Source organism: Tenrec ecaudatus, chromosome 8 (genome assembly GCF_050624435.1).
Source record: "Tenrec ecaudatus isolate mTenEca1 chromosome 8, mTenEca1.hap1, whole genome shotgun sequence".
Taxonomy (NCBI): domain Eukaryota; kingdom Metazoa; phylum Chordata; class Mammalia; order Afrosoricida; family Tenrecidae; genus Tenrec; species Tenrec ecaudatus.
Window position 1 is genome coordinate 6,758,557 of NC_134537.1, and position 23,048 is coordinate 6,781,604.

General features: G+C 48.4%; 1 protein-coding gene across 5 annotated transcripts in view; it reads right to left on the reverse strand.

The window, feature by feature from the left end:
- Positions 1-23,045, reverse strand: part of LOC142454742 (zinc finger protein with KRAB and SCAN domains 7-like) — a 36,610-nt gene extending 13,565 nt beyond the window's left edge. Inside the window, exons 1-6 of one of the 5 annotated variants that reach the window (XM_075555966.1) lie at positions 21,717-23,045; positions 20,497-20,988; positions 16,486-16,654; positions 13,260-13,351; positions 12,869-12,986; positions 5,818-10,664 (exon numbers count right to left, since the gene is read on the reverse strand). In XM_075555966.1, coding sequence (XP_075412081.1) covers positions 9,190-10,664; positions 12,869-12,986; positions 13,260-13,351; positions 16,486-16,654; positions 20,497-20,907 — 2,265 coding nt within the window. In that variant the 5' untranslated portion in view covers positions 20,908-20,988; positions 21,717-23,045 and the 3' untranslated portion in view covers positions 5,818-9,189. Of the gene's footprint in view, positions 1-710; positions 10,668-12,868; positions 12,987-13,259; positions 13,352-16,485; positions 16,655-20,496; positions 20,989-21,716 lie in introns of those variants that run through there. The other 4 variants (XM_075555963.1, XM_075555967.1, XM_075555969.1 and 1 more) reach the window with 4 other exon arrangements.
- Between the last annotated feature and the right edge of the window lie 3 nt (positions 23,046-23,048).

The window sequence follows — 23,048 nt, forward strand, 5'->3', positions numbered from 1 at the left end:
TGAGAGGAGAACCTCTTAAGGAAGAAACCGGCTTCAAAGGGTAGCTAGAAGGATAAGTCTCCACCCCCTTCCCATTATCCATTTCTTAAGACTACTAGGAGTCCCAGGGTAGTGCAGACGGTTAAGCACTCCGCTAGTACTGTAGAGGCCAGAGGTTCGAATCTCCCCAGAGACCAAAAAAAAAACAACCAACCCCACAGCCTCTAGGGCAGTTCTGCCCCGCACACAGGTGAGTCAGGGTTGGCTGCGGAGCATCAAACAAGGGCAGCTTTTTTAGGCCTCCCAGTGTTTGTGGCCCCATCAGATTCTCTCCTTATAGCACCGTCTACACACAGGTGTGACCCTAGGATGTCGTGACTGCTGGGTGGGCACTCAGGACTTCTTTACTAACAGCGGTGCGGGGGCTGGGAGAGTCCACGGGGAATCTGGCAGGCAGCAAGGTCGGGAGATCAGGGACAGACCGGATGGGGGGCGCCTCTTCCACCCAGGGGGTGTGGAGGGGTGGGAGTGGCGTTGGAGACCACCCAAGACAAAGGGGCATCGCCGAGCGAGGGGAGGGGGCAGCCCGCAAGATCCTGGGCTGCATTTTCCCAGCTGGTGGCCGCAGTCAGGGCCTGGCCGCAGGCCCGGGTCCCCCACTCACTCCCGAATTGGCCCAGACCCCCAACACCACTATGCCAGAGTGGCCTCACCCACACCTCCGGGCCCACCTCTGGAGACAAAGCGGAGCGGAATCACGTCACCGACTCTCCACGACTCCCACCTTAACTTCGGCCCGTCCAGGCACCGGGAAGCTCCCGCTCCGCAACGTCCCCGAGACTCGAGCCTTCAGGGCCCTCCGGGAGCCCAGTGGTGTTTGCTGGCGCTCTGGCCCCGCCTCCAGCCGATTCTGCTCTACCATTGGCTGAGAGGACGGAGAGCCCGGAGCATTCAACCAATCCGCAGAAGGGCCCTGGAAGAGGTGGAGTATGGACTTGATAAGGGCAAAACTCACCAGCATCAATCAGATATCACTCAGCCAGAGTGGCCCACTGGACAGAGAAGTGGCCAGTGGGTTCCCGAGACTGTAACTCTTCACGCCCCACGGGGCGGCTGGTGCTTCAAACTGCTGACCTGATGGATTACAGCCCAAAGGGGTAAAGACACCGCCCCCAGGGCCTTTGATCCGGGCGGTAAGAGGAACCAATAAGCCTCCCTGGAAATGAGGTTCCCTGTAGTCACCCCGCTGGCTATGACTTGAGAGTTGAAAGAGCCTATTTCCTTCCACAGATCTCAAGAGCTTAAAGGCAGAAGCGGTTAACAATATCCCAGGCAACGGGATAGACCAAGAAAGGATGTGAGCCATCCTCGCCTGCAAATACCGTGGCAGGTGTTCCAGGCATTTCCAAGGGCAGGTGCAAAGGCCGGGATCACGAGGTGAAGGGGGATTACGTGGAGGCTTTAGGGCTATGTCGGGAGTCCTTGGGAGGATGGCACGGGACAGGGCAGTATTTCCCTCGCCTGTGCATGGAGTTGCTCGGAGTTTTACCTGACTGTATCTAACAATGGGAGCCCTGTGGTGGTGCCGAGGGTTAAACACTCAACGACTGGCAGCTGGAACCCAGCGCATCTTGGCAGGTAGGCTTAGTGGTCTGCTTCGGCAAGCTCAGTCTTGACAGTTCTGGGGAGCACAGTCCTACCTCTGGCACACATGGGGTCCCAGTGTGTCAGAACTGACTGGACAGCCAGTACCACCACAGGCTGTGACAGATAAGGGCCAGTCGGTGGTGGTGCAGAGGTGTAATTTCCACCTTCCAAGTTGGTGATCCTGACCAATACCACTCTAGCACGCCCCCCCTCCCCGTGTAGCCCCCACTCCTCTGTCAATGGAGATGTGCACGTTACTATGACACCAAACAGATTTCCAAGGCACTTACAGATGAGTAAGAAAGGCCTGGCCAATTACCATTGACAATCAACCAACGAAGAACCTGTAGGCGGCAGCAGTTGGATTCATTGTGCCAGGGGCAGCCCCGTGGGCAGTAAACAAGAACTGATTACGATTTGGGCTTTGGATTTTGCACACATATGATAAACTAATGTAGGGTTTGGAGATAGAGGAGTGACATGGTCCTTTTTACTGTCCCCCTCCCTTCCTGTCCCATCTTCAAAGATATGTCAGATAACAGGCACTAAAGGAGTCAAGAATCTGTTGCTATACATTCTTTACTTGGTGCTCTTGTGGGGACATTAACCTTGTGTCAAACTTTGCTTTGGCTGCTCTGTTGAAAAGAACTGAAGGTGGGCACGGGTGGAAGCAAACTGGTATAGTGTTCCAGGCGAGAAGTGATGGTGCTTGGAATAGTGAACAAGGATTGGAGACCGTGACGAATAGCTCTGAGTAGATTTTGAAGGCAAAACTGGTATTATGCTTTGCTAATGAACTGGATGTGGATTAAGAGTTTACTCCACATGTATTGATCTTAGCAACTAGAATAACTCTATCTTTTGAAAATGGAGTAGAAATGAGAGAAATCAATTTGGAATAGGAGTCTCCTAGAATAAAAAAGTGAGCTTTTTGTGTGTGTTTTTTTAAAACGTTTTATTAGGGGCTCATACAACTCTTATCACAGTCCATACATATAAAAGTCAGCTTTTAATATATCAATCCATCAATCGATAAATATAAACTGAATCCTCACAGAAGCCCTGATGCCACTGAGGGTTAGAGTCAGTGGTTCAAACCCACCAGCTTTTCCATGGCAAGATGAGGGTTTCTGTGTCCATAAAGATTTACAGCTTCAGACATCTTGGGGAGGAGTTCTCTGCCTTACAGGGTCGCTGTGAAACAGAACTGACTTGAGGGCAGTGGGTTACAGTATTTCAAGGGCCTTTCCATCTCTCAGTTCACTGAGGTGGGGCAATTCTGCCACATTAAAATCAAGTTCAAAAAAAAAAAAAGCAGGTTCAAGAGAAGTGATCAGACTTCCCAAGTTTCCCAAGTTCACATGACCAGTTAATGCTAGAAGTAAAACTCCGGACCCTTTGCTGAAAAGCATAATTGCCCAGACATCTAAAGAAGACTCACTTTATGTTAGGACCATTATCATCTTCAATTTGGGAGTGTTTTTCACCTATGTCTTTTTTATGGGGAGGGGGAAAGTGTCATTAATTCTAATTCAAGCTTCTGTCCCCACATCAGGTTCCAGGGAGTAACGATTACTCCCAGTTCTCAAAGTGCAGAGAGCATCAGAATCCCTTGAATGCTTATTAAAAGCACAAATTCCAGGTCCCCATTCAAAACGTGTTCTTATCCATCAGCTTATTTTCCCTACAAAAGGCTAGATTCAGTCCAGCATGATGTCACTGTTCAGAAACCAGACCATTTTATTACCTGTTTGCATGCCAGTCGAAGAAATCGTGCCTCATATTTAGGTGAAGGAAATCAGTATCAATGGGCTGTTTGAGGTTATTAGTCACGGTGGACTGCAGGGCTTCCCTTTGTGAGTTCACCATCTGTGTGATGTCGCATCTCTCCGGAGATCAGAAATGGTCAAAACCTGTTGTTATAATGGGCTCTCGTTGCCATCAGTCTCAGAATCACTTTATGCTAACCTAACAGATAAGGAGGCAAGAGTGAGGAAATGGGAAGTCCCTCGCTTATGGTTACACACATGGTCAAGGAACCTTTGAGGTTTCGGCTTGGGTTTTCGGCCTACAGATCCAGGCCACGCCGTCTCAAATGACAAATTGCATTCCTTCTGATGGGTGCTGAGTTATAAGGAATGACCCCTACGTCCACTGTGTCGTCTCCAGACTTTATTTTAGAATTTTCATGTGTGTATCTACCCCCAACTAGACCCAGCAATTAACACTTTGCCGCATTGGCTTTCTCTCCCATCACACACCCATTTGGTGTTGCTGTCAAGTCGTGTAAGCTGCATGGCACAGACCAAGGCCCTTTACACGGTAAATAGGGCGGTACGAATTTCCTAAGAGGTACGCACATTCTTCTCCACAATCAAAGTAGTACTGCCACTTTAAGACATCTGAAAATAACTTCATAATCTCATCAAATGGTCTAGTAATAGTATAGATACATCATATTCCAACTCCTCCACTGGTTCCCCAATATCTTCTACAGCTGTTTTTTGTTTATTTTGTTTTCCAAATCAAGGTTCACTTACTGTATTTGGTTGTCAGGTCTCTGAAATGTTCCATTTGATCGGGATCAGTTTCCCACCATTTTTCTTTTCATGTCATTGTCATTTTGTAGTGTCCAGGCCAATTGTCTCACACATGGCTCACCCTGGGGATTTGTCTGCTTATTTCCTCAAGGCATTCCATCTTATTTCCTATACATCAGAAAGTCGGTAGAGGCCTGATGAGATTCAAGCTAAGCCTGTTACAGAGGTGGTGTTGGCACTTCATGCTGCAGGACATGAAAGGCTGCTAAAGACACTCTCCACCCACCCCCCAAGGATCAGACCTAGATGTTTCTAGATAACTTCCAAGGACTAATTATGCACTCGTCTAGGGTGATAAAGAGAAATAAACCCACTGAATTCATTTTGCAAAGTTTGCAAAAACCTTAGCAAGTTGAATCTAATTCTTTACTTAAAAAAAAATCACCAGAGACAAACAGATTTTTATGCAAGGAAGCTTCAATTATTTGGATATTTTACAACAAAATGATTAAAAATAAAGAACACAAAGCATGAAATTATACCATTAATTTTTTAACTTTATAGAATTTAGAAACAATTCCTAATGGAAATTCGAATAGCTTTACTACCATGAATATTATGTGCAAGCCATTAAGTGCTTTATGCATATTAACTAACTTAAAAATCACGGCTTTATGAAATAGTTCCATTTTATAGCAGAACTGAGATACAAAGAAACTGAAGGTTAAGAAACTAGTGGAGCCAGGATTTTAATCTAGGGTGTTGATCTGAAAATCTGGACTTCTTACCACTATACTGTCTCTTTTTAAAATAATAAAAGGGGAAACTTCCTAAATATATTGTTATCAGAGCCCAACAATAAAGACAAGAAACCGAAATAGTACACATTCTCCCTGACCCCCCCATCACTATCAGGAAAACAAGTTACATCTGTTATCTACTATTCAACATATTTTGGAAGTTCTTGTTACTGAATAAATGGCATATGGATTATAAATTGAGATAAATTAATCATTATTATACAGCTGAAGAATAGGGAATTAAGCTTAAAAAACACAATAGAACTAGAAATAATTTAGCAAAGTAACTGGACCAAGATATATATAAAAGAGATGTTTTTCCTTGTACTATCCCTCCATGCAAGCGAGCAAGTCACGGCATTTTCTCTGAGCACCTACCTCAGGCATCGATGGGGACCACTGCCATCGAGTCAATGCTGACTCTGACTGATCCCATTCCGGGTTTCTGAGGCTGTAAAGCTTTACAGGAGCAGGGCGCTCCATCTTTTCTCCCATGCAAGTTTGAATGGCTCACCTTGAGGTTGGGTAATACAGGCATGAACACTGGTTCCCACCCTCCAAAGGCTTAGTGTGGTAGGGGGTGAATGGACCAGAAGAATAAAGTTACAATATCCAATAGGCCGGTGGGGTCCTGCTGAAGTTGTGACCAGCAGCCTTGGCCACAAGAGAGCTGGAGGGACGGACTCAGAGGGGACTCGTTTGGGGATGGGGATGCGCTTTCATCCCTGGGACCTGAGAGCACCTGGTTCAACACTTAAACCTACAAATAAGAATCCTAGTTGTATATCTTTCTAAGAGAAATGAAAGCCAACACTAAAAAGAGATGAAAACAAATTTATTTTAAAATATTCACAAATGGCACATTTCTAGATGTTGTTTTTTTAGCTTACCAACATATTTTCAAACCTTGTTTTTTTTTAAAACAATTTATTAGGGGCTCATACAACTCTTATCACAGTCCATACATGTACATACATCAATTGTATAAAGCACATCTGTACATTCTTTGTCCTAATCATTTTCTTTTTTTTCTCTTTTCTTTTTTTACATTTTATTAGGGACTCATACAACTCTTATCACAGTCCACACACATACATTCAAACCTTGTTTAGAGTGCTTCTTCCAGAATCATACCTCATTTCTTGAGTTTAAGTTTTCTCCCCACCTCTACACTGTTAAGCGAGGTCATAAATGTCTTCCCGACGAGGTTACCAGTCTGACACACTTGTTAGGGTTAGACTGTGTCCTCCTAAAATTTATATCTATATCCTTAATTCCTGAGGTTATAATCCCATTTGGGAAAGGGTAATTTGTCATGCTAATGAGGCAGGATTGTGTAAGGTGCATTTTGAGTCAATACCTTTTGAGATAAAAGAGAGATTAAGAATGTGAGTACAGGGCTCAAGTAGAAGAAAATGTTTCGAAAACTATGGAAACAGATGTACAAATGTGCTTAACACAATGGATGGATGGATGGATGGACTGTGATAGGAGCTGTAAGAGCCCCCAATAAAATTATTATTATTTTTTTAATTATTTTTTTAAAATAAAAAAGAATGTGAGCAGAGAAGAGATGGAAAAGCTGAGCCCCAGGGAAGCTCAGAAGAGACAAGGACCTTCCTCCAGAGTCGAGAAAGCCTTCCTCTAGAAACCAGCACCCTGATTCCAACTGTTGGCCTCCTGAACTGCGAGAAAACAAGGTTTGTTAAATCCATTTACCTGTGGTGTGTGTTACAGCAGCACCAGATTGCCTCTCCAGCCTTCTCCTCCATCTTGGCCATCCTCTAGAAACAAAGTTTGGGGGTTAGGAAGAGCAGGGACTGAGGACCAGGGATAAAGGTATCTCAGCACCGGGGCTCCGACTATTAAGGCTGGGAGGGGAAAGATGGTCCAGTGCATATGAGATAGGTGACTGTAAGGGGAGAGAAGGGGGGAGAGGAGAGGAAATCCTCTCAAGATTCCTCATTCCTAGGGAGGGAGAAGGGAGGGGAAAAAAGGAGATGCTGATACCAAGGGCTCAAGTATAAAGAAAATGTTCTGAGAATGATGATGGCAACATATGTACAAATGTGCTTGACACAATGGATGTGTGTATGGATTGTGATGAGTTGTACGAGCCCCCAATAAAATGATTTAAAAAATATTCCCCATTCTTTCTGCCTTTGGAGAATGAATGAAAACCCAAAAGATATTTAGAATCTCATCTTGAAAGTAAGGTGGCAGTTGCACTATATAGGACTAGATGATAAACAAAGTGGTCAACCACCCCTGCTCAGCCAGATGAGTTGTGCTCTGTCATCTTGTCATAAATGTCGTCACTGGGAGTCCCAAGCATTCCAATCCCACGAATGCTTCCGCTGGAGTTTTCCACTATCTTTACTATGCCCACAAGGACCAGATCTTTTTTTGCGCTGAACTTTTAACTCTGCTCTTAAGCTTCTTTATTGAGAAAGTAGGATACACTTGGCTAGCTCGGACCTGGGGTCAGTGTGCAGAGCTGAGTCCCTTATTGGTAGGACGTGCCCGCCCTCCCCCAGTAACTGCAAACACACTCGTGCACAGGCAAATCGACTATTTCTTACTCAGTCACCATCTTCTCAGAAGTCCCTCGCAAATCTACTACGTCTTTGAGGCTGAAGAAACAGTGGTGAGATTCATGGGGAGAAGACATCCAAGGAGTATTTTTATGTGTTAGCCTATGACGTGATGACATTTCCATCTTTAGACCCTTCTAGGGGCCCTGATGGCATAGTGGCATAGTGTTGGGCTGCTAACCACAAGGTCAACAGTTTGAAACCATCAGTCACTCCAAGGGGAAAAAGGAGACTTTCTACTCCAGTAAAGAGTAACATATATTTAGTAATAACTTTTTTGGTAAATCTTGAAAAAAAAAAGTTACAATCTGGGAAACAGTTCTACCCTGTCCAATAGGCAGCTATGAGTTGGAATCAACTCGATGGCATTAGTTTTCAGGGTTTTTTTAATTTTTTATTGGGAGCTCTTACAGATGCCACAACATTCCATAGTTCAATTACATCAAGCACTGTTGTACAATTGCTATCACAATCAGTTTCAAGACACTTTCTCTCTTCTTGGACTCCTTGATATCAGTTCCCCTGTATCCCCTCCCTCCCACAATTAGTTTAGTTAACTCGGTGTGTGTGTGTGTGTGTGTGTATGTGTGTGTAGGGCAGAGATCACACCCACTGAAGAGCAGACTTAAAAAAATACATTTAACAACTAGCACCCTATATATGCTATCTGTTAATATAACACGTCTTTATACGTGAAAAGAATCTACAATAAGTTGATATCAAAGTATAGAAATATACAACAAGAATAATTTGTAGGACAATACAGTTGCACACCGTGGCACCAGCTAATTGAAAGCACCGAGGTCAAACCAATACAAATTTGAGATAAGCAGCAGCAATTGGTAAAAGAAAGTCTTTTAATGATGGACTGGAGCTTGGAAGGTGTAAGGGGCACAGATTAGCAAACATGAAAAAGTTCTCTATGCATGGAAAGCAATTAGAGATACGACTAGAAGTTTTATAAATAGAATGGGAGAGCCACAGTCAAGAGATAGGAAAGAATGAATGAGCCTTGAGAACGATTTTTTTTTGTAAAATGGAGAGGATGAAATAGAATACGGGTTTCTGTCGTTGACAAACACACAATCTGACTATGGGATATACCTAAGAAACAAAATTAAAAAGTTAAAATAAGCCAACCTACAAGAAAATGGAACGTGTGGTCCTGACTTTCCCAGGAGGGGAAGGAGTGAACTGAATGACTCCCATTTTCTCACCCTAGTGACCCAATGGAAAACATTTTGGGAGAGGCCCACTTTCAACTAGTGGTTCTAAGCCCGAGCAATTATCCTTCTTATAAAGAAAACCCAACGCATTACCTAATGGCTATTGTCCAGCTGACTCTCAGTGACCCTACAGGACAGAGCAGACCTGCCCACAAGGTTTCTGAGGCTATGAATCTTCATAAAGGCGAGTGCTTTCACCTTCTCCCACAGGGGGACTGGTAGATTAGAATCACTGGCCTTCACCTTCTCCCACAGGGGGGGCCGGTAGATTAGAGTCACTGCCCTGTGGGTTAGCAGTCCAGGGGGCCGGTAGATCAGAGTCCCTGCCCTGTGGGTTAGCAGTCCAGTACTTAATGCACGGAGCCACTAAGGCTCTTTTTTTAGAAAGCAAGCTGAACTCGAATCAAAGTGCCTTGCTCTCGGCCTTGGAAAACCAGCTTTCAGAAACGGACTGAGACAAAGCCAAGTGCTTTTCTGCAGTGTGAGTTCGCTGGTGGTGACTGAAAGTGGACCGCTGACTAAAGGCTTTCCCACATTCAGCACATTCATAGGGTTTCTCTCCAGTGTGAACCCTCTGGTGCACAATGAGCTGTGAGCTGTCACTAAATGCTTTCCCACAGTCGTGGCACATATAGGGCTTCTCCCCCGTGTGGGTCCTCTGATGAACCATAAGGCTCGAGCTGTAACTGAAGACCTTGCCACACTCGTGGCAGGCGTAGGGCTTCTCGCCGGTGTGAGTTCTCTGGTGTATGATGAGATGGGAGTTCTGATTGAAGGACTTGCCACACTCTTTGCACTTGTAGGGCTTCTCGCCGGTGTGAAGTCTCTGGTGTCGAATGAGACATTTACTCAGACGGAAAGCTTTTCCACACTCACTACATTGGAAAGGTTTCTCTCCGGTATGCATGCGCTCGTGGTCAGCCAGCTGCGAGCTCTGATGAAAGGCTTTCCCGCACTTGCTACATTTATATGGCTTTTCCCCAGTGTGGGGGCTCTGATGTCGACTGAGGCATTTGCTCCGACCGAAGGCTCTGCCACATCCGTTACATTCATAAGGCTTTTCCCCAGTGTGGGTTCTCTGAGGGCCGCGAAGAGTCCTATTGGAACAGAAAGCTTTGCCGCACTCGATACACTGGTGCGGTTTCTCCCCTGTGTGAATTACCTGACCATGGACAAGACTTTTCATCTGCATGAAGGCCTCCCCACGTTTGTTGCATTCGTAAGGTTTCTCCTCGGGATGGGTTCTCTGGTGGTCAATGAGCTGGGGGCTCCGAGGGACGGCTTGTGCATACTTATTACCCTTACGCGGTCCCTCTCCGTTATGTGGTCTCTGCTGTTGAAGGAGGTGGGAACTGTGCCGACAGGTTTTCCCACACTCGCTGCATTCGTAAGACTTCTCCCCCGTGTGGATTCTAAGATGAACAATGAGCTGAGCGGTTTGCCTAAAGGTCTCACCACAGTCATTACACGCATACGGCTTCTCTCCAGCATGGAGTCTCCGATGACCAATGAGGTGTGGGCGTCTATCGAAAGCTTTGCCACATTCATCACACTGTCCCTTCAAAACGCCTTCATGTTTGGCAAGGCTGAAAGATAGACTACAGTGTTCCTCTAGCTCCTTAAGTCCCTCACACCTGTCTTTTATGGGATTTTTTGTAACTTCCTCTGTTACTTCTAAGAAACTGCTTTGTTGTCTGCCCCTTTCTTCATTTGAGGGCTGCCCTTCCAGATTCTCTAAGCTATCTTCACTGGCATCCCCAGCCGCTGGCGTCCCAGGAACCGTTCCACGGAGTCCCTCGGATGTGCTGTCGGCTGACCCCGAGCCCTTCGAAACGCCCTGCTTTGGAGCAGACTCTGAACTCTCCTTTCTGTTCTCGCCTGCTGGGGAAGAAAGAAGGGAAGCACTTCCGATCATTATTCGTCCTCTGAGGAAGCAGAATGAAGACAATCTATGTGCATGAAGAAAACCCCACTCTATCGATAAGGCATGAGGTGACCCATGAAGAACCAGAGAGGAAACAGCTCACTAGTTTCTTCATGGAGGAAACAGAGAAACAAACAGAAAAAGGAGAAGACGGTCAGCGGAAGGTGGGAGAAGAGAGAGCACGGACAGTCGGCTGTTGAACAGCAGAGTCAAATACAAGGGCACTGGTGAGGCCAAAAGCCCCGAGTGTGAAGTACGGTGTGACCCCACAGAGCTCATTTAAACACCACCTCTCCTCAGTAAGGTAATGATCTCTAAGGTCCTTAACAATCATGGCACAACGTGGTTCTGTGATTCCCAGAGAGATGCTTAGCAGTAGCAAACATCTCATCAGTGCAAAGATGGGTGCTGATGGGAGAGTTACGGGGATGCACTTAGGAAAAAGTCACACAAAGGGGTGATTCTGGTGTGAGAAGGCAGTAACAAGATTGGAGAAGCTACTGGTTGAGAAAATAAGAAATGGCAAATGCTGGGAAATAGTGAAGGTGTAAAAGTGGGGCTCTCTGTTGACCCCACAGCACTGGATTGACGGGGCCAGAACTGTACTAAACTCTTATAAAAATTAAGAAAAGCACAAGAACTTAAAATAGGATCAAAATTCATCTTTGGGATCCTGATTCTCTACAATATGGAAACCAAATGGATGAACATTGCTTTTGGATTCTAGAGACTGAATTCAAAAGCTGGGAGAAGAGAGAGTAGTAATCATGGTCACTCACAGTTAAACATTCAAATGTTGGAGCTTCTCAATCACATCTTAACCAGAGCCACAGCCACTGCGACACTGTAGCATCGGCGACATTAGAGATGTCTAAGCCTGTCCTCTCCAGAGTTGGGCCCTGCACTAAATCTGTCAATGGCAGGACCAGCCCTGATGACAGTCCCTTCTCAGGAAACTGTCCTGACCCAGTATTTGCTGAAGGGGAAGCTTAGGCAACCATGCCTTGGGTCAAGTGACTGTACTCAATCCTTGATGGATAGGTGACTGAGGCAGAGCAAGGCATTAGACCCAAGTGTAGCTTATCATAAGTAGTCAACAGTGTCTGCTGTGCTCTGGGCCCACAGCTCTACCCAGATAGAGATGGTGCTTAATGACTGAACCAACTGGAGTCTTTGTCTAAGGAGATTCTGAACCAGGAGTGGGGATTTTAAAAAAAAGATCGTTTTGATCAGGAGCTGAAGCTGAAATGATGCATGGAGAGAAGTCTAGTCATTAGAAGCCTCATAGAAGACACTGTGAGATAACCGAGACTACAATTCAGATGGAGCTATGTGAGTGACAACCAGTAAAGAAGCTGGGTAGTATAAGAAAGACACCCCCAAACCAAACTCCCTGCCATCGAGTGCATGCCGACTCACAGCGCCCCTCTAGGACAGGACAGAACTGCCCCCGTGAGGTTCTGGGGCCGTAACTGTTCACAGGAGCAGAAAGCTCCATCTTGCTCCCGTGAAGGAGAAAGAAAACAGGTCTGTGCTGGGGCAGCTGGGTTGTTTTCAGAGTGGAACACTGCACGCGTATGAAGGTTCATTTGCCTTGTTGCTGAGGGCCTGAGCTGCCCTGGCACAAGGCCCTCACGCCACACAAGGGTCTCGCTGATTGGTTTGCCCTGAGGTCTCATTCCTTGAGGCCTCGTGATACGTAGCTTGTTACTTACAGGAACTTGTGGGACAGTTCCTGACAACTAACAAAACCCTGACCGCACCTCCCTCAGCCAATCAGTAATCAAGAAGCCAGCAGAATGCAGGCTCACTAGTGATAGACTCGCTGCATCCAGTCCAGGCCGACTCGTGCCGGCCCTCCAGTCAGGGTAGACCTGCCCCTGGGGGATCTGAGACTGTACCTCTCTATGGGAGTAGAATGCCTTGTTTTTCTAGGAGCGGCTAGTGGTTTCAATCTGCTCACCTAGGCTCCGCAGCCCAACGTGCAGCCCCCTACACCACCCAGGCTCCTTCGAGCTGGGGGACAGGCATCATGTTCTCTTTCTTTGCATATGTGTTGCAAACTAAAGTCAGAAAGAACAACAAGCACAAAAAGAATATCACACACACAAAAACAAAAGAATGCAGACTCGAGGTTGCTGGCGGACAGATTCATTACCCAGTGAGGCCACGCTGCAGTAATTTTCCATCACCGTGTTCCAGTCCAGAGTTCTCTGACTAAGTGCAGGGCCTTTCCACTTCTTATTAGGAGTATGGTCTTCATCGGCTGGGGACTCCTGGAATGACAGGCTTCCACTGCTCAGGAACATTCCCCCCAGGAAGGGCAGAGCCATCGGGGGCACAGAGGGCAAAGAAAGTGACAGAGGTAGAGAAACTGGGAGACAGCTAAAGGACAAATTAATGGCGAGTTAGAGTCTATGAACTCACCAGAGACCCGGCACGGGAAACAACAGAAAGCCACAGAGGGAATCTCAGAATGGGGCAGAGCCCTGGATATCAGATGCAGCCATCCCTGGGGCCTCAGGAAGGGCATCATGAACCAAGCTCACCTGGGGCCTTCCCATCCGCAGCAGAGGTGCCACTGGTTTGTCTCCCGCGTTCCCCCCCTGGAGAAGAGCAGGAACTGGGGAAGCAAGCGGAGCTGAAGGAGGAAAGAAAGCGATGAGCGGGGGAAGCCCAGCCCCATACAAATATCTCCCCTTAGAGTGGATTAGAGAGAGATCCGCAGCTTCCTTGTGAATTTGCTCCTTCTGATCCACACTCTCTTTACCCTCTCGGAAGGAAGTCATACTTCTGACCGCATCCTCTCACCCATGGTGTCCTAGGCACAAGCAAGCCTGACTTTGCCCTCGCATCTCTGCCCACCCCCCGTTTGGCTTCTTGCTCCTGCTGTCAATGCAGGGGCTCTTTGAAGCTCAGCCCTGGATATTCCCCTATCCTCCCAGGCAGCCTCCACCAGTTACACTGCTCACTGTCGCTCTCACGGGTCTCACCTCTCCCCCAAGACCCTGATCACACACATCCGGGCTCCAGGGGATGTTTCCGGGGTGGAGGGGTGGGGGTGTTCCCTCCAACACCTGAAAGTCACTGTCTAAAGTAAAAGGCACGTTCTTACCACCTTCTTTTCCTGACTGCACACATTTTGGCAATCGTTTGCTCCCCCTCTCCCTTCCTCAACCGCAAACCCCATGGAGTTTTCTGTCATAAAGTCTCTCTTCTCTCTCCCTTTCTATTCCATCTGCCCAGCTCAGGTAGCAAATGCCCTACACCTGTCACTGGGCTCCCTGCACCCTCAGCTTCCCTACCCTAGTGTCCTGTGAACATGGAATGGTGGCAGTGTTGTCTGAGCAATTCATCGAATTTTACACCAGGAAAAGAATCACTTTCCACATCCAGAGCCCCAAACTGGTTCCTAGGAAGCAGTTTTCTCCAGTCTTATTACCTTCCCTTCCAACTTCTCTGCCTGGTTCCATCAAGTCAATGCAATGGCCAAACAGAACTCACAGGCCATACTCACAATTCTGGGGCTTAGTAGAGAAGCAGCAAGTTACAGTGCAGATCAGGATGCATTTCTTTAGTTAGGACACCTTCTGGGCCATGTCCATAGGAGACCACTCCCTGGCCCTCGGCCTCTCAGACCTCTTAGATTGGTACAGTCCTTGAACTGCTCAGGGAAGTGTTACAAAGTTCTTTAGCTCCACCAATAAAGGCCCACAGACACCTTACCCAATTGGCAAGTTCCTACCCAAAGGCACCCAACTCTCTTGCTAGAGAAGCCATCCTAGCTCTTCCAAGTGTCCAGAGAGACCCTGCGCCACAAGCAAGCTCCCTGTCCAAGGCAACTCAGCTTCTCGATCCACGGGTTAGGAAGCCCATCAGGCCATCTCTTGGTTCTGCTGCCTCGATGGCTGCTGCTTCTTACCATCTCTGGTATCACAGCTCTCTGTCTCTGGAATCTAGGAGCTTCTCAGTGCAGGCATCCTGGATTCACAAGGCACAGTCAGTCCATTACTAGTTTTTTCTGGGTGGTAAAGAATCCCCGCCCCACCCCCTTTCTGCCCAATGGATAACTCACTTTAAACCTCGTGGGATGGCAAAACTGACCGATGCCTTCATCAGAATTCCATCTGCCTTACTTGCATTACAACCAGCTGACCAGTCCCTTTGATGTACCACAAGCACCTTACTTGCATAGTTCCAACCAATCATTTGATTGGGAGTTGTAAAATCACAGGGCGAAAGGCCGTGTAAAAGTGATGCAACACACTGCATCTCTTCATTCAATCCATAAGGCTCGCTTGTGCCAGAAGAGTCCTTCCGAAACAACATTTCTAGGATCTTGTCCCCGGCCCCTCAAAACCTTCCAACTTCAACCCCAAGGCCCTGAACAAGCTGACGATGGACTCCCAAATCACTGACCCCAGCTAAATGAGTCAACATTTTAATTTATATTCTCTGCTCTTGGCGTGCTTCCCTCTTTTCTCCCCACTTCAAAATCCTCCCCTACACTTCACGGTCCAATCTTCCTCTATCCCTCAAGAAGCACCGGGCCTGCTCCCATCCACAAGGCTCTCACACTGCCCCCTTGTGGTGGGACAGTCCACAGCTGTCTACTGAGAAGCATCATGCATGGACCCTAGGACAGCGGTTCTCAACCTGTGGGTCGCCCGATTCCTAACAGTAGCAAAATGACAGTGATGAAGTCGCAACGAAAATAGTGTTATGGTTGGGGGGTCACCACCACATGCGGAACTGTGTGAAAGGGTCACGGCATGAGGAAGATGAGAACCGCTGGCCTAGGAGGTCACCTCTTCTTCCTCGTCTGTCAACTAGGTAACAGCTCTCTGAAAGCACTGCCTATGTACTGCATACCTCTGGTCCCCAAAGTGCCTTCCTCTGACAGGTGCTCCACAAACACTTGTTAGATATGAGGGTGCATCAAAAGGCATTGCCACAAAAATCATAGAAACCCTTATTAACAAAACATCAAAATGTGAAATTGCTGTTTCTTGGCATATCCTCCATCTGAAGGTGGTGCTCTCACTCCTGTAGCCCTTCCCTGGAGACTCTGGACTCCTCGACTCGTACTACCTCAAGTGGCCATTGCGGTCTCCTCAGAGAGCCCCACACGCGTGCCTTTTCAATGCTCGTTGAGTTCGAGGGGCATGATCGGGGATGCAGGGGGACAGGGACAAGTTTCCCCACAACATCCGGCCAACACAGTCCTCAGAGAAGGAGCAGAAGCATTGCTGCGAGTTTTAACAATTCCCTGGCCTTGTCTTCACCAGAGAGAGCAGTTTTCGGATTTCTTAAAGCTGCCATGATCATTCTGTCTCTAGAAAAGATACATCAAAGACTGCCCTTGAGGGATTCCCCTCAGTCACCTTAGGCTTCTCTGGGCCTGGAATGTAAATGGCTCAGCAGATCCCCTCAGCAGGCACTGTTTTGACTGGACCTCATTTTTGAAGGCGCCCTAACAAGTGTGTGCATTACTGAGGGAATTTGTCTGCGGCCAACCACTAAATGCAGAGACCGGTCTAGTTAGAATAAGCCCAGGCCTGAGGACACGGGAGCCGTCACAGCAGTCCTTTTTGGCTTACCCTGCTACATGAGCGTAAGCAAAAGGACCTGCCTGCTAGGTCACCCAGGGAGGAAGACAGCCAGCAGGACAGCGAAGGATTCCAAGGGGCTGGGAAAAGGGGGAATGCAGGCAAGGAAACCACCGGAGAGAAGGGCAGGCGGTGGGATCTGAGGTCAATGTTTAAAGGTGAGTACCGATGTGTCTGTTGTGGAGATGCTGTGGCCAGGGGTCCTGGGGCAGCTTGAGGTGAGCACCAGGGGCTGAGCCCCCACTGCTGGGTGAGGAAGGAGGCGAGTCCTCTGCTGCAGCCAGACCTGCTGTCTCCTTTAAACGCACGTCCTGTTCCTCCGCAGGGGCTGAACCCTACAGACAAGGAAATACAGTTAGGTTCACGAGAGCAGTCCTGAAGGTACTGGACGCTAAACCTCCCAGAAGCCTCCCTGCTCCCAGAAGTCAGGGAAAAGAAGAACCCGAGGATCCTTCTGGGAGAAAAGATCATCCAAGACTCTGAAACCTCCAATCCTACGTGCTAGCCCTCTGTTGACCCTCTTAGAGGGGCTTGAGACCCAGACTCTCTAACCATTACCAATCTGCGTCAGGTCTTCAGGACCATCTGATTCAGTAGATTCCACAGGCTCTTGGCCTACAAAAATGACAATGCTATAGCGAGCACACAGGGGACAACATGATGCAAATTTCTTATTCATAACCAAACACCTTGAGGCACTGAGTCACAGGCCTTGAAGACATAGGACCATAGGCTTGGGGACATTCATTGGCATAAATACAATGCTCTCCATCCTACTGTGGTGAGCAGGGGCTGGAGTCTTGAAAGTCCAAGTGCCCATATATCCATTGGTCTCTTCCCATCCAGAGCAAAGAAGAGGGGGAAGAAAATCAGAGACTGAAGGAAATCATTAGTCCAAAGAACCAATGAACCACTCAGGTCAAAACCTCTGCAAGCTGGAGATCAGAAGACTAGACAGTGCCTGGCTGTCACCACTGACCAACTCTGAATGGATCACAATAGAAGGTATTAGACAGGGAGGGAGAAAAATATAGAACAGAATTTAACAACCATAAAATAGGTCAAACTTGTTGCGTCAAACCTGGAAGTGAACCCACTCCCTGAGATTACTTTTCAGCTAAACAATAGGAAGATCCTCAAAATGAACAATTAACACCTGTGGGTGGGGGGGTACAAACAAAACAAAAACACCTGTGTGGAATAGGCTGCTCAAAACTTAGAGCCCCAAAAGGCAGCATTTGCCCCAAAATAAAGCTCAGAAGGTCAAAGGGGCGGGAAGAGAAGTGACTGGAAGTGGGAGCCCAAGGAGGAAGCAGGAAGAGGCCTGTGACAGCGGGTGGGACTACAAGTAATGTCAAGAATCCAATTGTTTCAAAATTGTTGGTGGGAAAGTAATTTGATCTGTAAACTCTCATCCAAATGACCAGGTTTAAGGAAAAAAAGAACTAACAAGAAAATAAAAGGAAATCAACAGGAAGGTGTACCTGTATGTGCCCAAATAGTGACTAACGCTGGCAGTCAAAGCTGACACTAGAATAAGAACATTCCCCAGTTTCTCACAGCACAAGTGTCTCCTCTTCAGAGAACTCTCCTCCAGCCACACTAGCAAAGCAGGGACAGCCACTTTGCCCCTCTCAAATTACCCAGTTATTTTTTTTCCTGCATAGCACTTATTAGTCTTTCAATTGTCGTAGGGTCTATCTCTCACCCTGAAATATAAGCTTTTGAGGACAAGAACTTGTGTATCGCGATCACTAGCTCCTAGAGCAATGCCTCGCTTTACATTTGTATCCAAATTATTTTCCAACTGACTTTCTCTTGGTATTTTGCAGGTACACTCTTCAAATTTAGTTTCCAGAAGTATAAGCACTTCCTAACAAAATATGAAAAAGTCAACTAAGATGGGGCAGCAGCAACATGTAAAGACCTCATGGGTCTCTGCTGTACTCGTTGTTTGTTGTGGTCAAGCCAACTGTCACCATGTCATTAGTTGGAGCAGAAAAACTAAAACATTACCCAAATCACGCCACTGCAAAAGGTGAAAATCACCTGCCCTTCAACCAGCCTTGCTGGGTTTGCCTTGTTGGGTTACATCTGCTGAGATGTTTGGGAGCTCCCTCCTTAACGCTGTAGCGCACCAGCACGAGCGGCCCAACAGAAAGGCGCCGGGGTCTGTGCTTCCCAGGCCCTCCCTGGACAGTGCCTATGAATGGAAATCACGGCTCTGCCAGCCAGCAGCTACGAGTACTGGAAGAAGAGATGGACTACATACACTGTGATAACACAACTAGACCGACTAAGTCCTGCCACCATTCCAATTCATTACCTAGATTTCAGGTTCACGCTTCAATTACTCACAGCCGGGAACACTCACTCTCAGCTCTCATTCTAAAATGATATTCCACTCCTCAGCCGGGCAGTAAGGGGAAGCTAAGGCTTCGCACCTAGGGAGGGAGCTTGACCTGCACTGCTGGAGGCATGAAGATTATTCACGGATAGGCTCAAACCCAACAGCGGCTCTGTAGCAGCCAGGTGACACTGTCTGCTCCTGTCAAGATCTAAGTCTAGGAAACCCGAGGTAGGGTCACTATGAGTCGGTATCGATTTGATGGTAGTCCACTGGCAGAACCCACAGAGCTGGGAAATTCTGGTCCCTGACTTGGAGGTATTCAAGATGCATTCACTTTGGCTAAACCTCATGACAATCTTGGGTCAGTAGATAACCTCAGGCATTAACGACCAGCGTTGGCCTATTCTGCACAATCTGCTCCGACCTAAAATAAGCTACAAGGTGTGAGAAACGACACAACCCCATAGGAATCTCTGTCAAACCTTTCCACAGCCGGGCGGCTCCTTGCTGCTGAGCTGCATGACTGACTGGCCCCATGGAAAGCTTTTTAATCATTTAGCTAGTCTACGGGTATTTCCTGAGCCTCACCAAGGAGAGACACTTCCTGTTCTCGTGTCAGAAAGTGTACGCTTTGATGGTCAGAAGTAACCGGCGTTCACAAATCCCCTTCCTAAGCTGGAGCTACGAGTATTCAGCTGCCCTGCTTGTTAGCTGCTGATCACTCTCTTCGGCTACGATACACCTTAAGTCTCACTGAATGGTGCTCACCACTGCTTTAGCTCTGCGTCTTCACCCATGGTTGACCTTAGCTGCTTCCTAGATGTCCATGGCTGATTCATGCATGTGTTCTTGCTTTTCAGAGGAAATGATGGTTGACAATGGGTTCTACTCCTGGGAAAAGGTCTAGACCAGCAGTTCTCAACCTGTGGGCTGTGACCCTTTGAGTGTTGATTGAACCTTTTCACAGGGGTCACCCAATTTATCACAGTAGCAAAATGCCAATGATGAAGTAGCAACAAAAATAATTTTATGGTTGGGGGGGGGGTCACCACAACATGAGGAACTGTATTAAAAGGCCGCAACATGAGGAGGGTTGAGAACCACTGGTCGAGACCCAGGATATGTATCTAGGCAGAGAAAGGCAATCTTTTTTCAATGATTTGCTGGGAACCGGAGAGTGTCATACATAGGTCTTCCCTAGTCAAGCACAGATGGGCACAACTAAAGGGGATCTGAGCCTCCCCTGCTCCTGTGACAGGGAGTTATCTGATACTCATTACAAGGAACTGACTTATCGAAGGCCACAGAGCCAGTTAGCTCTGGGGTCCCAAAATCGAGGATTCCCTTTGTATCGGGCTGTTGACCCTTTCCAGCTTCCCTCTAGTGTGAGGGACTTGGGCTTCACATTCCAAACAACGCCAGGGATCAGACACATTGAAATCAGAATTAAAGAAGCAAGCTGGGCCTAGAGAGTGAGCCCAAGGAAGAGACCACTGGAAGGATCAGAAGGGTCATCTTTCATAAGGAGCAGAAGCAGCAGGAAGAGAGAGAATTGGCTCTGAGTTCACCCAGAGTGAGCCATCCGGAATCCTCAAATGAGGGCTGCTGTCATTGGCACACCCGGAGGCCCAAATCCCATCCTCTGATTGCACCAAGTGTGCAGCCCCCTGCCTGCCAGAACTCAGCTGCGGTTTGCCTCTTTGCCTATAGCTTGCAGCACAGAGCTCTTTCCCTCGAACCATGGAAGCAGCTAGGGACCCTAAGGGAAAGGTAGCCTGGAGCCCGGAGGCTTATGCCAGGTTCACCCTTCCATACGAAGTCGCTCACCTCTCCTGATCCACTCAGATGTCTCTGGAAATCCTCCACCACAGCCACGGCCTCCTCCCCACTGCCGGGCCAATGCAGCTGCACCCAGGTGCGGAGCTCCCCGGGCAGGATGCTCAGGAACTGCTCCAGCACCAGCAGCTCCAGGATCTGCTCCTTGGTGTGGACCTCTGGCATCAGCCACCAGCGGCAGAACTCCCGGAGTCGGCTCAGGGCCTCCTGGGGACCAGACGTCTCGTGGTAACAAAACTGCCGGAAGTGCTGCCGGAAGATTTCGCAGACAGGAGGGTGGTTCTTTCGGAGACTGTGGCTCTGGCCCCCTGGCTCCTGCTTTACAGTCAGGCGTCCTTCCTGCCTCTGGAAAACGGGGCCTCTAGGGGTGAGGTCCAAAGTTCCCCTGCCTTCAGTGGCCATGATGACTCCCAAGAAGCCTGCTCCGGCTACAGTTTGTCTGAATGAAATGCACTCTGTAATTCAGATCTCAGGAGCTGGCTCCTAGGGGTGGGGCGGGGAAGGGCACAGGAAGGTCGAGAGAAACCAGATGAGAAACCAGCTGAGTGCTGAGCTCCAGCTGGACCACAACCCAAGTCATACCACATCTTCAACTTTCCATGGCTCCAAACCCCTAGAGCAGTGGTCCTCAACCTTCCTCGTGTCGTGACCCTTTCATACAGTTCCTCATGTTGTGGTGACCCCCAACCATAAAGTTATTTTCCTTGCTACTTCATCACTGTCATTTTGCTACTGTGATGAATCGGGCAACCCGTGAAAGGGTCATTCAACCCCCAAAGGGGGTCGTGACCCACAGGTTGAGCACCGCTGGCCTATAGCAATGACCTCTTAGTAGCCACAGTTCTTCACAACCTGGTCTTAGCTCACCTTTGTGCCAGTCACCCCCCCCACACACACACACACACCTCACCCTCCCCGCTCCCAGCTCTCTCCAAGTGGGAATTGCAAGGTGAGTCAAAGGGTGCAAAAGAAAACACTTAAGTTTTCCTTTGCCTTTTCTTTTTCAACGTCAATTTGGTGTTCGTTGAAATTTGATATGACAGTCAACCCACCACACCAAACCCTCTGCTATGAAGTCGATGCTGACTCATAGTGACCCTGTACTGGGTTTCTGAGGTTGTACATCTTTACGGGAGCAGCCAGCCTCATCTTTTTCCCGTAAAGTGGCTGCTGGGTTTGAACCATCACCTTAAGCTTAAGTATGATAGTACCTATCTTTAATGTACAGGAATGGATGCAGGAAACTCTTTTTCCTGACCGGAATGAACTGGAGAGTGAAGACTGGTGGCTGACACTCCAAGGACACTGCTGAAGCCATGCGCTTTCTCCGTTTGGATTTTTCTTCTCCTTTCAACTTGTGACAAATTCCTCATCTGGCAAGACTCAGAACACACTTTTCTCCTGATGGCTCCTCTGCAGGGACAGTCCTGACAATGTCCCTATTCTTCACCTACAGCCCTTCCGGTACAGTTTGCTACTCCAGTCTGCAGGTTGGCCACCAAATGAAAGGAACCTGGTGGAGCCTAAAGGTCTTCAACTTCAGTCACTCTGACCTGTCGGAAAGCCTTTCCCATCTCTCCCGGCTAAAGCGTGCTATCTGTCATCTTGGTTGACTCCACAGTTCCAGGTCCCTGAAAACCTTCTGTTAGAGCACTTGGCACAAGGTAAATGTTTGTGGTTTACCCGATGGTCTCTCGCATTCTCCCCAGGACCCCACCTGGCTTCCAGCCATCTTGGTGCTGCAACACGGAGCGGCCCAATCCTGGTGAATGAACGAAAGTGGGCATGAGAAGTGTTTCTGAAGCTTTCTCTCTTACTCAACTCCTAAAATCCGAGAGTCAATATTTGCTCATTTTCGAGCCAATCTTTATCATTCCAACCAATTTGTACAGCTGAACAGGTTATTTTCTCTAACATGTGGGTGTGGGTGTATGGTGGTGGTGGTGGTGGGGGTACTTTCCTCCAGCTCACATATCGCAAGATCCTGTTTGGAAATCAGCACCTTACAGGTAAAGAGGGCATCTGTGCGATGCTCCCACTCACCCCGCATCCTGGCTCATCCCTGGCCAGACTGTTATTTCTCTGCGATTCCATTCCTTTCAACAGACAATGGTGGGCTTCAAACCCACGTGAACTCCGTTCGGGGTTCGCCCACCGCTAGGCAGTTCCAGCCATTTTCCTACTTCCCTTCTGGCTGCGCGGTTTATCTCCTCTGGGTGCTGGAATGCCCACACCGCGGCTGCCCGCTCTGGACGCTTGCTTCCCCACTGTCCTCAGCCGCCGGGCGCCGCTCCCCTGACCACGGCGGCCCGGTTCACCGCTGTGCCCGCAGGGACCCGGCGGCGCTGCGACCCGGCGACTGCGGAGCCCCAGGGGACGCGCCGCCCGCCGCGGGGCGGAGCGAGGTCCGGGCCAGCGCGGGGACAGGCTCCGGGGCGCGACCGTGGGGACCCGACGACCCCCGCTCCGCCCCCTCCCCGCCCCACGACGCCGAGCGGCGGCGGCCGCGGGGGCCATTCCGCGACCCTGGAGGCGAACGCCGG